The following is a 13,429-nucleotide window of genomic DNA, read 5'->3' as shown; positions in this document are numbered from 1 at the left end:
TAAATATGAACTCGGCTCACATAATATCAAAAACAAAACACTCTCGTCAACTTTTCAAAATACCTCGCAATGCAATGTGAAATGTGAGCTGGAATCCCTTATCGAACTGACAAAGAGGATTTACACAAAATACCCCTTGATACGAATATCATGACATTTTAATCCCAAGTGAATACATGACTTAATTCGGTCCCCCTCGGTTTGGGCGGTTCGTAGCGATCGTAGCACTGCTACGAGGCTACGAGCCGGTTACGACGTAGCCAGCGCGGCGCCACACTTATACATTTTATATCACTGTGTGTGTATAATATATTACTGTCATTGCGCCAAATTGAATCTGGGTCTAGGCAGAGAGGTCAAGGCTACATTTTATAGGCTATTTCAATTGTAGCTACATTCGTTTTTTCTTTGATTACTTAAGGCAATCAGATAAAAGCATTTTTTCTCATCTAGTTTCGTTATACTTAAATATAAAACGTCAATAACCATATTAAGTCCATTTATTTAGTCTATACCAAGTCGTAAAAGTACCCGTAGGTAATACAGTGAGTGCTACGTTCGACCCTAAGAAACGAGAACGTATAACGGAGATAACATCCCAATACAGTCGAGTATCTGAAAACTTTACCCAAAAGTCCTTCGCTGGCAAAAATACGTGAAAAACACGAACCGTCTCGCATACATTCTAATTTCTACCTAATTCACGCCTTTACGACTTTCATTATACCTCCTCGGGCGACCTTATAAGTCGAAAGCGTGCGTACTTACACCGTATCAGTCCCAAACATGCCAATTTATTGCCTACATTCTTGGTTGGCGTAATACTCTCACACAAACTTACGTCTACGCTCCGCAAACTTTTATTTTCTCTCTGGAAACTGCGACAAACGAGAGAGAGCGTGTTTTCGCAGCCGCACTCGTGTAGTTTGCGTGTACAATCCGAGTGTCCAGTGCAAAAAGATCCGTGGTTATTCGCGGCGGCATCTATATTTACAAGGGGGGGTGGTGGGGGATGATTCTCGTACGGTGGCGGGCGGCGGCGGCAGGCGGACCGCGGCAGTGAGGGCGGCAGTCAGTGCCACGCGGGCTCGCGCGGCGCACAGATGGCGCGGGATGCGCGCCCACAGACTATACAGCGCTAGTGACGTAGGTGCACCTTGCACTCGAGTTCATAAACAACAAATGATGTGATCACACCTCCATGACGTGCCAGACGACGCTGCTCATCACCACAATGATTTTCGCCTTTTTCGCTTTGTCCATGCTCGGGATTTTAATTACTAAACCTGCTCCTGTGAGTTTTCTTCTCTATTTCTATTTATATCTTATTATCTTATAATCATTCGCTAACACACATGCATCAATGAAATAGGTCGTCATTTACATTATCTCAAAAATCAAACAAAATTATAATGCAGTAAATCTGCCTTGACATTTCATATAAACATAGTAAAATTGAGAAACATAAATGGAAGCCGTAGCTAAGGTTCTACCATCGCGTTTTGTTTAATTCATAAATAGAAAGATAGCTCGTTGAATATTCAATGAGACAAGAACTAATTTTAGCAAAAAATCTAGGTAATCAGGTTGTATAAAGCACTTGTAGCTTGATGCCTGTGCCTGGTTTGACAGCACGATCGATCGGCGGGAAATCATGCGCGGTGCAGCCAGACGCCCGGTTTTCCCGCGAAAACTGTGGCCGGGCTATTTTTATCGATGGCCACCTGAATAAATGATAAGTGCAATGGATAGTTAGTATTGATTTCACTTACGAACTGGACAACTCAAGTCTTATGACGTGGCGACGTGTAATCTAAGAATTACAGAAAAGAAAATTATACTGAAAAACGCATTCCTTTACCTACTGATCTCAAATTTGCCTATACAAAACATAATTTTACTTAATGTCTCAAATTTCTGATGTAAATAAATTGTCCCATCTGAAAGTTAAGTACATTTTCCCAATTTAGCTGCAAGATCTCATCTTCGATAAGATGTAATAACAGCATGCGTCGCCATGGCAACGGTTCACGGATAAGACTCTCGTATAATCCGTTATGCACCCAGAAACAAGCTAAAATATTCACATACCGTGTCTTGCCGTATACTCGGGGTTATAAAGTGGAAGAAATACGATGTTTTTATTTGAACTTACGATACGGAAATGGCGTGGTTTTGGCCACTTTCTTTCTGTAAATAAGTGAAACACTTTGCCTGGGGAACGATAACGGTTTGGACTGAAAAATAAATGATTGCTTAACGTTGAAAACTAGGTAAAAATACGACTTATCTGATTTGTGACATTAGAGAGTATAATTTGATAGCCGGATAACAAAAATGTTAATTAAATCTAAATTCTTACACAATTTCATTCCACAATTTTTTTTTTGTGATTACAGAAAATCTTAGACGATTTACTACATCCACACATTTAATGTTTCCTGTCTATTCTCAACATACAAAATATTATAAGCACAAAGGTAACGAGTACGCATAATTAAATGAATACTGAATCCATTCTTAATAATAATATATTAAGCTATCTGAAAAAGATGCTTATTTAAAATAAATGTTGTCAATCAGATTGATAAATAAAATTTTCTTTTTGCAAGCAAATCACAACGATTCACATTTCCCAACCTTTTACAAATCTAAATTATCATTCATATTTCTCAATTTCTCGCTCCATTTCCTTCGCCTTTGAGTCGATATTTCTCGAAACATCTTTTGATTAATGTAAACTTCAGTGAATACAGTTCAAGATGTATAGAAATACGTGTGTTTCTTTAGAATGCTTTGCTAAGCTCTTTTCAATAGCTCAAGAGTTTCACTTGACGTTGCGAAGCCATCTTTCATTTGCTATTCTGTTTTCTAAGTTTTGAAAAGAAGTTTTTAAAGATGATTGATGTGAAAGTTCGTGTTTTGAGAAAAGCGTGTTTTGAGCCAAGGTTTGGCTGTATTATAGTGTGACTTTAGATGTCATTTTGTTTGGATATGATTATCTGATTTTAGCCGGCCTTTTGTATGATTCTCGGAGAGACCTACTTAAATTGATTAATTTTAGTTCAGCGTTTGAACTACCATAAAACGGTGTACTATGGCCCGGTTTCTGAGTACATTTAGCGGTAGTTTATCTATTCAATATCGTTTTTTATTATATGAGTTTAAGCGCTATTGAATAGATAAACTACCGCTAAATATACCTCAGAAACCAGGGGTAAGTAATTCCTTAGGTGCTACAGTCCTACAATTTAGTGCAGCATTATATTTAATTATGTATGCAAAGTTCGCAACTGGTGGAGGTATACAAAAAATCTCATTTTCAATATCAATCTCGATTAATTCTGCACGCCAAAGCTCTCTACTTGGTAGTCAGGCTATACGAAACACTAATTTCTAATTATACACAAACATATAGTTTGGTAGCGTATCTCGCACTTTTCATAAAAACTTGACCTATCTTCTATTACATTAAGTAATGTATAGTAGATAAGTAAAAATATGAAATCCTGCACTCAATCTATGATCTCCGACCTTGACCCATTTAATCTTGGCTGCTATTATCGTAAACTTCGTGAAATAACTACGATTTAGTACATCTATAGTTCGTAAAGTTCTGAATTTATGATAAGTAGGTATTAATGCATTTTGCTTCCAATCGTAGGTATACTTACTTGTATTATATTGTCGTCTCTTCTTTATTACCAATTTAGTCACATTATGTATTTAAATGTATATAAATCACTTTTAGCATTTAGGATTAGGTAGATGCTAGGATATAGGAGAAGAAGCGATAAAAATAAATCGCTTTTGTTGCTAAGCGCAAATCTCGGGAGCACTTGAAACCGATTTCGCTTATTTTTTTTTATAAAATTCCTTGAAGAACAAGGATAGTTCTTGCGGAGAGGAAAAATAAAAATAAAATGCAACAAAAAATCGACTGTAAGGCGGTATGCTGTTTACCGGGTCAGCTTACAATAAAAACTAATCGAATCTGTTTTACCAGGTTTTAAAGAAATTATAACCTGGTAAAACAGATTCGTACCCTGACCATTTTGATACTACAAAAGCTATAGAATTTAACTTTTTAACCCGTTTTTAACAAGAACATGTTTAACTAACCGGTCTGATCTAAATTTTACCTACGCTATAGTACAATAGATAATTTAATTATATATTCTGGTGATAAATTCCAGTGTGCCACAGAGGAGCAATGTCCGAACGGTGAGACGTGCTCCGCGCACTGGCTGTGCTGCGAGCAGGGATGCTGTGACCCGGCCACGGCGCCCTCGCGCCGCGACGCGCCCGACGAGCCGCTCAAGGAACACAGCTATGGTTACCCTTGGTATGCTCAGTGGTAAGTGGGAAACAGTATAAATCATTTATTATTATAGTTTTACGCAGTATAGTCTAAGCACTGATAGGCTTATTATCTATTGAAACAGATTTTTACAAAAGTTAGTTAGTATTAAGTAACTACCTGAACTAATCCTTATACTTACCTACATAGAATTTAGATTTTGGGTTATTAGATAACTTTTAAAATTAGCTGTCCCTTAGCCTTAGGATCTCTGAAAAAACACTCAACACAACCACCTTCACGCACAAGATATTTTGTTGTATAGAGACTTTCAAAACCATTAGAAACCTTTCTAAAACCTCCACTAATTTGATCAACACACATCGGCAGATAGGCCCCGCTGATCATGTATCTGGTTAGTTTTACATTCGCTTCGAGAGATTATACCTACGCATTTTATCCAGCTAGAGCTTAAAATATAAAACTTTTATACGAAAAATTTAATATCAAAATATACATTTTTCTATCGCAAAAGCGGGACAAGCTATAAAGGTCAGACGGCAATCGCTCTCAGGGATGATCCGGCTGAACGTCCAAAAGTTTTACTCTTGAAATTTTAATAAAGTGGGGGGTTTGCCACCCCCACCAGGTGACCAGTGACCTCATTTATTAGTATCAGTGTCCACCTGCCCCGAAAAAATAATTTTAAAAATATATTTGTGCAGTATATGAGATCTATCCAGGCATAATAGCTGAAATTATTTAAATTCTTATTGCGCATTTTATTGGGCTATGTACAACCCTCTCTTCGCACTGTCGGCTAAAGGGTAATAGGTATATTAATTGCTGATTATGTGAAACTCGGGCTTCAGTGGTTTTTTAAACATCAAAATATTATGACGTTGATTAAAAATAATCACTCTAGTGGAAAAACAGCTTCATTTGCTGCTAAGCCATCCTTAAAATAATTCCAAGTAACTCGGGTATTTTAAGAGATAAAAGTACAGTCCATTAATTTCACCTTTATATACTTACTAGCTGACCCGTGCAACTTCGCTTGCGTCACATAAGAGAGAATGGGTCAGAATTTTCCATGTTTTTGTAACGCTTTTTACTGCTAGGTACTCTGCTCCTATTGGTCGTAGCGTGATGATATAAAATATGCTTTTTTTACGAAAAATATTCTCAAAATTATTTATATCTCTTAGTATAATGAAGTCGCGCTAAGGAATATCCGCCATTAAAACAGTTGCCATGGCAACGGAATTTTGTTAATTCAATGTCATTATAATATTGATTTTTCACGACTTCGTTGAATTTTCTGAATTTTCCCGGGAAATGTGTCATTTTCCCGGGGTAAAAAGTAGCCTATGTCCTTTCTCGGGTATCAAAATATCTCCATACCAAATTTCATGCAAATTGGTTCAGTAGTTTGGACGTGATTGAGTAGCAGACAGACAGACAGACAGACAGACAGACAGACAGACAGACAGACAGACAGAGTTACTTTCGCATTTATAATATTAGTATGGATTTGCAGACATTGCTAGGTCACATCACACGTATATACATTAGGGATACTTATATCGGTAACCGTATATCGGTATCTTTACTGTAATAGTCTACCCAGACGTACTAACATCAGATATTACTTATTTAATACATTATTCATAGAGCCTAGCAAAGATAAAAACGGGTTCTTATCACAGTACTTATACGCATCGTATTTCCAATTAATCATTTATTTTGCTAAAGTATTCGCTAAGAGGGCGAAATGAAACGTTTTTGCTGATTCACGTTTGATCAGCGTAGGGGATTATCTCTTAAATCTTCTCTCTCATGGGAGAAGCCCCGAAAACCTTGTTGATTTTTAATGACCTATCCATACTACCTACATAGTACATAGCATTCTGTTCTATAAAATATCTAACTTCTCACTCATTTATATGCATTTTTGGGTATTTAGTCACGTCACAACTAATTTATATAATTAATACCCAAGAAGAAGACAGAAATCTTGAGGTCTTGAAAATTTGTGGTTGGCGTGTGATAAAGGGTACCGTGTGCAATTCGATGGGGACTTACATAATGCATTTGAAGCTCTTTAATGACAAATGGAAGCTAAACTTCAAAAATAATTCTATGAAAATTAGAAAGTTACCTTGCACACCCGGTGCTGCCGCTTTTGTCTCTGACAAAGCATACGGCTGTGCGGACGGAGTCACTGGTAACAGCTATTTAACTATATTTTCTTTTTATCTTCCGCAGGCCTGTACTGTTTCTTCTCGGAACGTTGGGCGGTATTTTGGTTTGTTGCGTGTGGTGTCTGTTCTTCAAGAGGCCTTCAGGACATGGGGTGTACATGTGTTCCTTCGCCTGCTGCGTGAGGAGACCGACCTCGGAGCATGACTCCGCCGGCTCCGTGTACCCTCCACCACGCTACAGCCGCTGTGGATCCTTCCACCAGGCCCCACCACCGTATTCTGAAGTGATATTCTTATTGTGAAACTACTTCAGTTCGAGGTTTATTTGGTTTCGCCAGTTTTATTTTTATACCTTCTTTTTTGTTTCAACTCTTCCGGTTTCCTGGTTTTTCGGTGTTGCATGTTTGTTTATTTAAATCCTTTCGGTGCAGGGATGTGCTTTTTATGATAGAGTATTTTAATGTATTATTGCGTCTTATTTCTTCGTCTATGGTATTTAATGTTGGGTTTGTCTGGTGTTGTTCTAGGTGGCGTCGAAACCTGATCTGTATCCTCTGGTGATCACTTGCGGCGAGGGCGAGGGGAAGGCAGGCAACTATCTCATGGTTCACTACTTCAGGAATTATGTGATTCGAGCACCAGGTGAGTATTGAGATCGACGATTTTGCAAAAAGTTCACAATCTGTTGAAAACCTAGTTGATAAATTTGGTAAACTAAAGTCAGCCTGTCCTCAGTTTATTATAACACTTGTATTGCCGGGTTATTGAGCTTCCGAAAAATGCTACGAAAATTACCGACAAAACGACATAGTGAATATGTCAGATGTCTTTCTCGAAACCTATAGTAAACCTTCTCGAATAGGTAAACAATAGGATCTAGACTGCACTCTATCTAAATCTAAACACTAGATTTTATGTCTGTAATTTGGCATGACTGCCTACATTACAACGTCATAGTATAAAAAAGCCTTCAAGGAAATAACGAAACTCTATACTTATTACTACTTACAGACACGGCACTAAAAATGTCTAGTCTCTCAGACAGTCTGCCCCACATAGGTCACTATGTAATTATAGTCAATTTCATACAATTATTCTCTCGATCTCCGTCTAATCGGCTTGTGAGATTACATCGGCGGCAAAGAATCGCCATTTTCTAATTCAATTAGTTATATGCGTTGCGCAGTAGCTTTTGAAACGTGAATGCAATCGGTTGCGATGTTGCAAAATGATAAATCCGGTGAAGAAGGCTTTTAAGAAACACGAAGGGGTTTTGCGATTAGCGAAAACTAATATTACTACTGTAAGTTCGAAGAAAAAGGCAATATTTTGGTACTAATGCAGTGTTTATTTCGTTTGTTTCGCTTGATAGGCGTACGTTCTTCAATGCTGAACTGCACAACATTGAATCTATCTCTATAATGTGAAAAAGGTTACAAAAGATGTCTTCGTAAATTGTGTTACAAGAATTGGCAGTGAAATTGTGGTTTTAGTTGTCGAATCGAATGTACATTTTGTTTTTATTTTAGTGTGCTGTGTTTGAAATGATCTTGTGGTGTTTCCAGGTTCTCTATCAGCGACGAGTACTGCAGAGTCTCTCAACTCCAGTTTCATATGCAACGCGGCAAATGAGGTAAGTGGAAACAAATAAAACCAACATATGATTGAATGTATGAAGGTCAAGGTGTTGTGTAAATCTGTAAGGCTTATTGCGCAGGTCAGTGTTTAACTGGAAAGTACTGGATGTCAGTGACTTTACTTTGAAATACAACAACAGTTGAATGATTCACTTTAGATCAATTTTAGCCACGTATTTTAATGCACATTTGTTAATAGAATCGTTAGGCCTTAATTTAGATCGTAATATGTTTAGCCTGGACTTAGATTTACACATGTAGGTAACTCCAGCTCCAACGAATGCTTGGTGGATGCTTAAAAATCGGTATTTATTAACAATATCTGCTACTTTTTTAGGCAAATTCAATCATACCGCCGCCGTACTCGTGCGCGAATAACTACGGGGAGTGCGGTGTGGGGTGCGGACCGCTCCTACGCTCGCTGTCCTCGCTGACGGACCGCGGGGGGCACCCCCCCAACCCGCCGCACCCCCCGCACGCCCCGCACCCCCCCGGCAACAGCATGCGAGAGCGCACCACGCCTGACACCCTGCCCAGGCAGCGGGACACTCCGCAGGCGTTCAGGGAGAATCTCATCACATCGCCGGTCCAACCTTTAGTAAGTTCAAGGAGCTAAGTGAATTAGAATGTCAAACTAGTTTGTTACATTCTATTCGTTAAGTTATCTCGTGAAAGCAACTGTGAAAATACATATTTTTAGATTTGTCTAGAAACTTCCAAAAAATTTGAGCACTCAGCAGTAAACACGTCATGAAGATCGATTGTTTATCATAATGAAGAACTCTGTACATTAAAATCATTCATCTTCCTTCCAGGACCCTAACTTCGACCTTGAATTGGAGCTTATAGACTGCGAGATGTACTGTGATGGAGGCTGCAAGCCGCGGCTCGGCTCATCTCCTCCCGTGCACCGGTCACTCTCGAACGTGGACGACACAGGGTACGACCACGACGGCTACGTGATGCGGCACGCACTGTTCGCGCCTTCACCCGAACTGGCCGGGGCCTGCGAGTCCCCCCCACAGCCCACCAGCCCCACACAGACGTCCCGCGAGTCAACACTACGACGGGAGAACAGATTCCCACGACGTGAAAACCCCGTCAAAATCATTCGTCGACCGCGAAAATCGAGCTTATACGTGCCTCTGTCGGCTGCCTACCAAGTTAGGAGTTCAAGAATTTCACCTGGAGCGCGCGCCTCGTCGCGAGCCGCGTCACGCTCAGCGCCCGCCACCCCGTGCGGCTCCCTCGTGCCCAACCTCCTCAACTTCACTCAGAGAGTGTCGGCGTCGAGGCACGGCTCCAGCTCGTCAAGATTCGAGGAGGAGAGTGACCCACTTCTCGCAGACCTAGAACACACACGCACCGACCACAAGTTTTAATCACACGAGGCTACTGATTGCTTATACCTTTTTATATAACGTGCCCCGATCAGACCCTTGAATGTGAACCCATCAATGTTAATAGAGGAATAGTGTAAGATTTTAATATCGGTGTATATTTTGCAAACGGCCTAAAGTGCAACCCCGACGGTAGCAGTCGTGTGTCGGCAACATGATAATTCTGAATGTTGTGACTATTTAAACTGTGCTCATTATACCGTAGAGCCTTCGCAATTATGTACTTAGTTAGTTTAATGTTATTCAATTATGATATCGCAATTAAGACAAGAGCTTGTTGGACCATTGTTCACTTGCCTTCTAATAAGAAGTACTTATGAAAACACTCACGTTGCGTTTTATTTCATTTATTTAGAAGCCTACTGCTTAGTTGTTAACTATCCCCAAACAAATATAGAGCACATAATAAAAATAAAAGTAGTGTGAGGGTTCAAATCCCGATCACTGTAACATGCATCTGTAAGAAAGCAATCGTTTATATATTTGATAATACTCCTTAATAAACCAAGTCTCAACAAATTAAAAAACACTTATGAAAAATAATTTTATACGAATATACCCCTTGATAGGATATACCTAGGAATATACCCCTACCTACGTTAGTTGCACATCACATCCACATCTGCGACGCGCGGTTGCGTATAATCTACCAAAAAGCCACTGTTTCAAATATGGAGTATAAATGTTTAGCTGTCAAACTCAAATCATCAATCAAAGTGACATTTCACTAAGCTCTCCAGCCAGAGTGAGGTTAGATTTGTTTACAAAACAGTACACAAAATCATTCAAGCTGTCGGCCAAAATAGATCTCGATATGAGTCTGCAGACAGACTTTGGCCCTGACTCGGGGGGCCGGGTCAAGGTACACCATCAGTTTCTAGATAGATTAAACTTTTCACACAATCTCTTTGGTCGGAACCTTTATGCTAATATTTTTCCTTTTTCTAGGGGTTAGTGATAGTAAAACCGGTGGTATACGGTAATATAGCGCGTTACTTCGGTAAGAAGCGCGAGGAAGACGGCCACACGCATCAATGGACGGTGTACGTGAAACCATATGCCAATGAAGACATGTCAGCATACATCAAGAAGGTTCATTTCAAACTGCACGAGAGCTACGCGAACCCTAACAGGATAATCACGAAGCCGCCTTATGAGTTAACTGAGACTGGCTGGGGAGAGTTTGAGATTGTTATTAAGATTTATTTTCATGATCCTAATGAGAGACCTGTGAGTATTTAAGTTTGTTGAGGTGCCTTTATTCACATTTAATGTTTAGACAATGATAAGATAACTATTTTATTCCTAAGACTGTTTAGAGTTTGGACCTTGATGTTTATAGACCTAATTGTCTCCGAGGCTCTTTTCTAGTTGATTTGTTTTTTTGTTCTACCAGACTATGAAAATGAGGGAATAGAGAGTGTACTTGTATTGTAGACGTACTGCTGTGCTGAGATACTGGCCACTGTGGCCAAATATTGTCTAAGAGGATATTATCATACAACAACAACAGTTTTCAGTTTCTGCCCCATTAAAACCTGCCACCATGGCCAATTATCGGCTAAGAAGACATTATCATACACAGCTTTCAGCTAAAAGATGCAGAAATCAAGTATTGATTGTCTGCATTAATGTGTGTCTACTACTGACACAATATTCATCTCTCTCTGTCTGTGCTATTTCTAATTGCCAATCCCATCATTAGTAAAGCCAACTAAAATGCTAAACAATCTTTTTCCAGGTAACCCTATACCACATCCTCAAGCTCTTCCAATCACCAGTAACAGACGGTGCACCACCAGTAGTCGGCCGGGCATTAGTCAGTGAATCATATGAAGAGATTGTCTTCCAAGAGCCTACACAACTGATGCAGCATCTACTCAATAGTGTTAAACCTGTCACTAATGGAGCTTGGACACATGATACTGATTGTAAGTCAATCAGATTTATTTTTAAGTTTAAAATTAATAATAGACTAGCTGACCCGCGCAACTTCGCTTGCATCACATAAGAGAGAATGGGTCATGATTTTCCCCGTTTTTGTAACATTTTTTACTGGTACTCTGCTCCTATTGGTTGTAGCAGGATGATAGCCTATAGCCTCCCTCGATAAATGGGCTATCTAACACTAAAAGAATTTTTCAAATCGGACCAGTAGTTCCTGAGATTAGCGCATTCAAACAAACTCTTCAGCTTTATAATATTAGTATAGATAGTAAAATATAAAATGTGTACTATATCCATAGAGAGTAGGTACAGACCAGAGATTAGCGTATTTTGGTTTAAATAAAGTACCTATGTATTGTCACTGACCAAAAAAATGTTACCTGTGAAATTACAAAAGAATGTATCTTGCTAGTTCAACGTTCTGCCGCTAGATGGCGTTTTCCAATATTAAACTACTCTATTATTATTCTCGAGTCTTTTAGTCAGTCGATTACTTTCATTTTATATGAAGTAACTACACATTTAAAATGTTTTCTTGATGATTTATTTATTTCTTTTCAGTTGAAGATAAAAAAGAGAAGACCCTACAAAAGATAGTAGCATCACAAACAAAAGTCCGCAGTGAGATATCTGAGTTGAAAGAGAAACTACACCTAGCCAAGGAAACTATATCTAAGTTTAAGGATGAAATAGCCAAGTTACAGAACAGTGCAGGAGCCAGTATGATAACAGGAGTTTGAAGAAAATAGAGTGTTAATACTACTTAATATAATGTGTTGAAGATAAAGTAATTAAAAAATACGATTCAAGAAGAGTGTCTTCCTTGCATTGTGACGACACAAAAAAACTTTCATATTGTAAGATAAAAATAAAATGTGTAAGGAAAAGACTGAATAATGATCAAATTAAAAGCCACATTACAATGAAGTGGTCAAAGGGAAAGAAACATAAATATGGCTGTAAAAAAGTAATAATAGTACGTCGGTTGGTAATTAAAATGCGCCCATGATAATGAAACAGTACCTATTTATCTTTATGATCAAATAAAAGCATTTTATACTAATTGTATTGTTTTATTTTATATTTACTTATTGATTCAATTCTACTAATTACTGAACCACGTAGCTCTCGTAATAAATTCCTATTTTAAGTAAATTATCGATACAATAAAAATTCAAGATAATTCTCGATAACGGGAACTCAGGAAGCAGAGCCTGAGGGAGCAGAGTCAGACATATCTGTTGGTCAAAAGAAAATTGAGCTAAGGTTCCGAGGTTGGGAATTAATCTCATCACATTCAATGCAACGGTAATGCCATATAGGTACCAACACTATTGCTCTATACTTACCTAGATAAAATATGGAAATATAATCAAATCTTCATTCAACTAGAAACATGTATTGGTACCTACCTATAGCTAATAATATTTCAAGTGGCGCCGATCAGCTACAAAAAATATTGCTATTTACATTTCTTCATTGTCTCTCCGAAAATTCTTGTCAATTGAATTATATTCTTTCTCCGAATAGAATTAAGTTCATTTTCCGACATGTTTACAAACCGATTAGTTTGTAAATATTTAATGGCGTCGAGTGCTTTCCCGCCTATTTGAAGTAGGCAAATAAACAAACATGGCTGCCGAGCGCATTCGATTTTTAGGTGATAGCTTGATTACCTTGTTTCAATGCAGTCAGCAAACGGTAGGTACCTAGTGAGTTTTTAGAAATAAACACGACAGTATTTTTATACAACAATCGAGAACTTTATAGACATTTTTAAATATTTGATTAATGGGATGAAACTGAATTAATTCAAAACAAATCTTTTGTAATTATTTAAGTACATGGTGGTAGATAGATCTTAGGGGGTCCAACGAAGTGTGTAAGGATTTTATCCTACCAGCAATTTATTTTTAAAGTCTTACGATCATTAGTTCCACT

At 38.4% G+C, this 13,429-nt stretch overlaps 2 protein-coding genes across 2 annotated transcripts; both read left to right on the top strand.

The window, feature by feature from the left end:
• The first annotated feature begins 1,040 nt into the window (after window positions 1-1,040).
• On the top strand, window positions 1,041-9,870 carry LOC142972595 (uncharacterized). Its single transcript, XM_076113846.1, has 7 exons — window positions 1,041-1,294; window positions 4,197-4,357; window positions 6,569-6,788; window positions 7,032-7,146; window positions 8,070-8,137; window positions 8,479-8,739; window positions 8,957-9,870. The coding sequence occupies exons 1-7, from the start codon at window positions 1,202-1,204 to the stop codon at window positions 9,521-9,523; spliced, it is 1,485 nt and encodes a 494-aa protein (XP_075969961.1). The 5' UTR covers window positions 1,041-1,201; the 3' UTR covers window positions 9,524-9,870.
• Window positions 9,871-10,259: 389 nt separating this feature from the next.
• Window positions 10,260-12,551, top strand: Gas41 (YEATS domain-containing protein 4 Gas41). Its single transcript, XM_076136754.1, has 4 exons — window positions 10,260-10,403; window positions 10,490-10,771; window positions 11,283-11,472; window positions 12,050-12,551. The coding sequence occupies exons 1-4, from the start codon at window positions 10,356-10,358 to the stop codon at window positions 12,226-12,228; spliced, it is 699 nt and encodes a 232-aa protein (XP_075992869.1). The 5' UTR covers window positions 10,260-10,355; the 3' UTR covers window positions 12,229-12,551.
• Window positions 12,552-13,429: the final 878 nt, after the last annotated feature.

This window comes from Anticarsia gemmatalis, chromosome 4 (genome assembly GCF_050436995.1).
Source record: "Anticarsia gemmatalis isolate Benzon Research Colony breed Stoneville strain chromosome 4, ilAntGemm2 primary, whole genome shotgun sequence".
Taxonomy (NCBI): domain Eukaryota; kingdom Metazoa; phylum Arthropoda; class Insecta; order Lepidoptera; family Erebidae; genus Anticarsia; species Anticarsia gemmatalis.
Note: the sequence above shows the minus strand (reverse complement) of the source record. Positions and strands in the feature narration are given on the sequence as shown.

Excerpts from the sequence above, each read along its gene's own strand:
- LOC142972595 (XM_076113846.1), top strand. The coding sequence starts at position 1,202 with ATGACGTGCCAGACGACGCTGCTCATCACCACAATGATTTTCGCCTTT. Across the intron at positions 1,295-4,196 it reads TAATTACTAAACCTGCTCCT|TGTGCCACAGAGGAGCAATG; the intron begins GTGAGTTTTCTT and ends GATAAATTCCAG. Across the intron at positions 8,740-8,956 it reads CATCGCCGGTCCAACCTTTA|GACCCTAACTTCGACCTTGA; the intron begins GTAAGTTCAAGG and ends TCTTCCTTCCAG.
- Gas41 (XM_076136754.1), top strand. The coding sequence starts at position 10,356 with ATGAGTCTGCAGACAGACTTTGGCCCTGACTCGGGGGGCCGGGTCAAG. Across the intron at positions 10,404-10,489 it reads ACTCGGGGGGCCGGGTCAAG|GGGTTAGTGATAGTAAAACC; the intron begins GTACACCATCAG and ends TCCTTTTTCTAG. Across the intron at positions 11,473-12,049 it reads TTGGACACATGATACTGATT|TTGAAGATAAAAAAGAGAAG; the intron begins GTAAGTCAATCA and ends ATTTCTTTTCAG.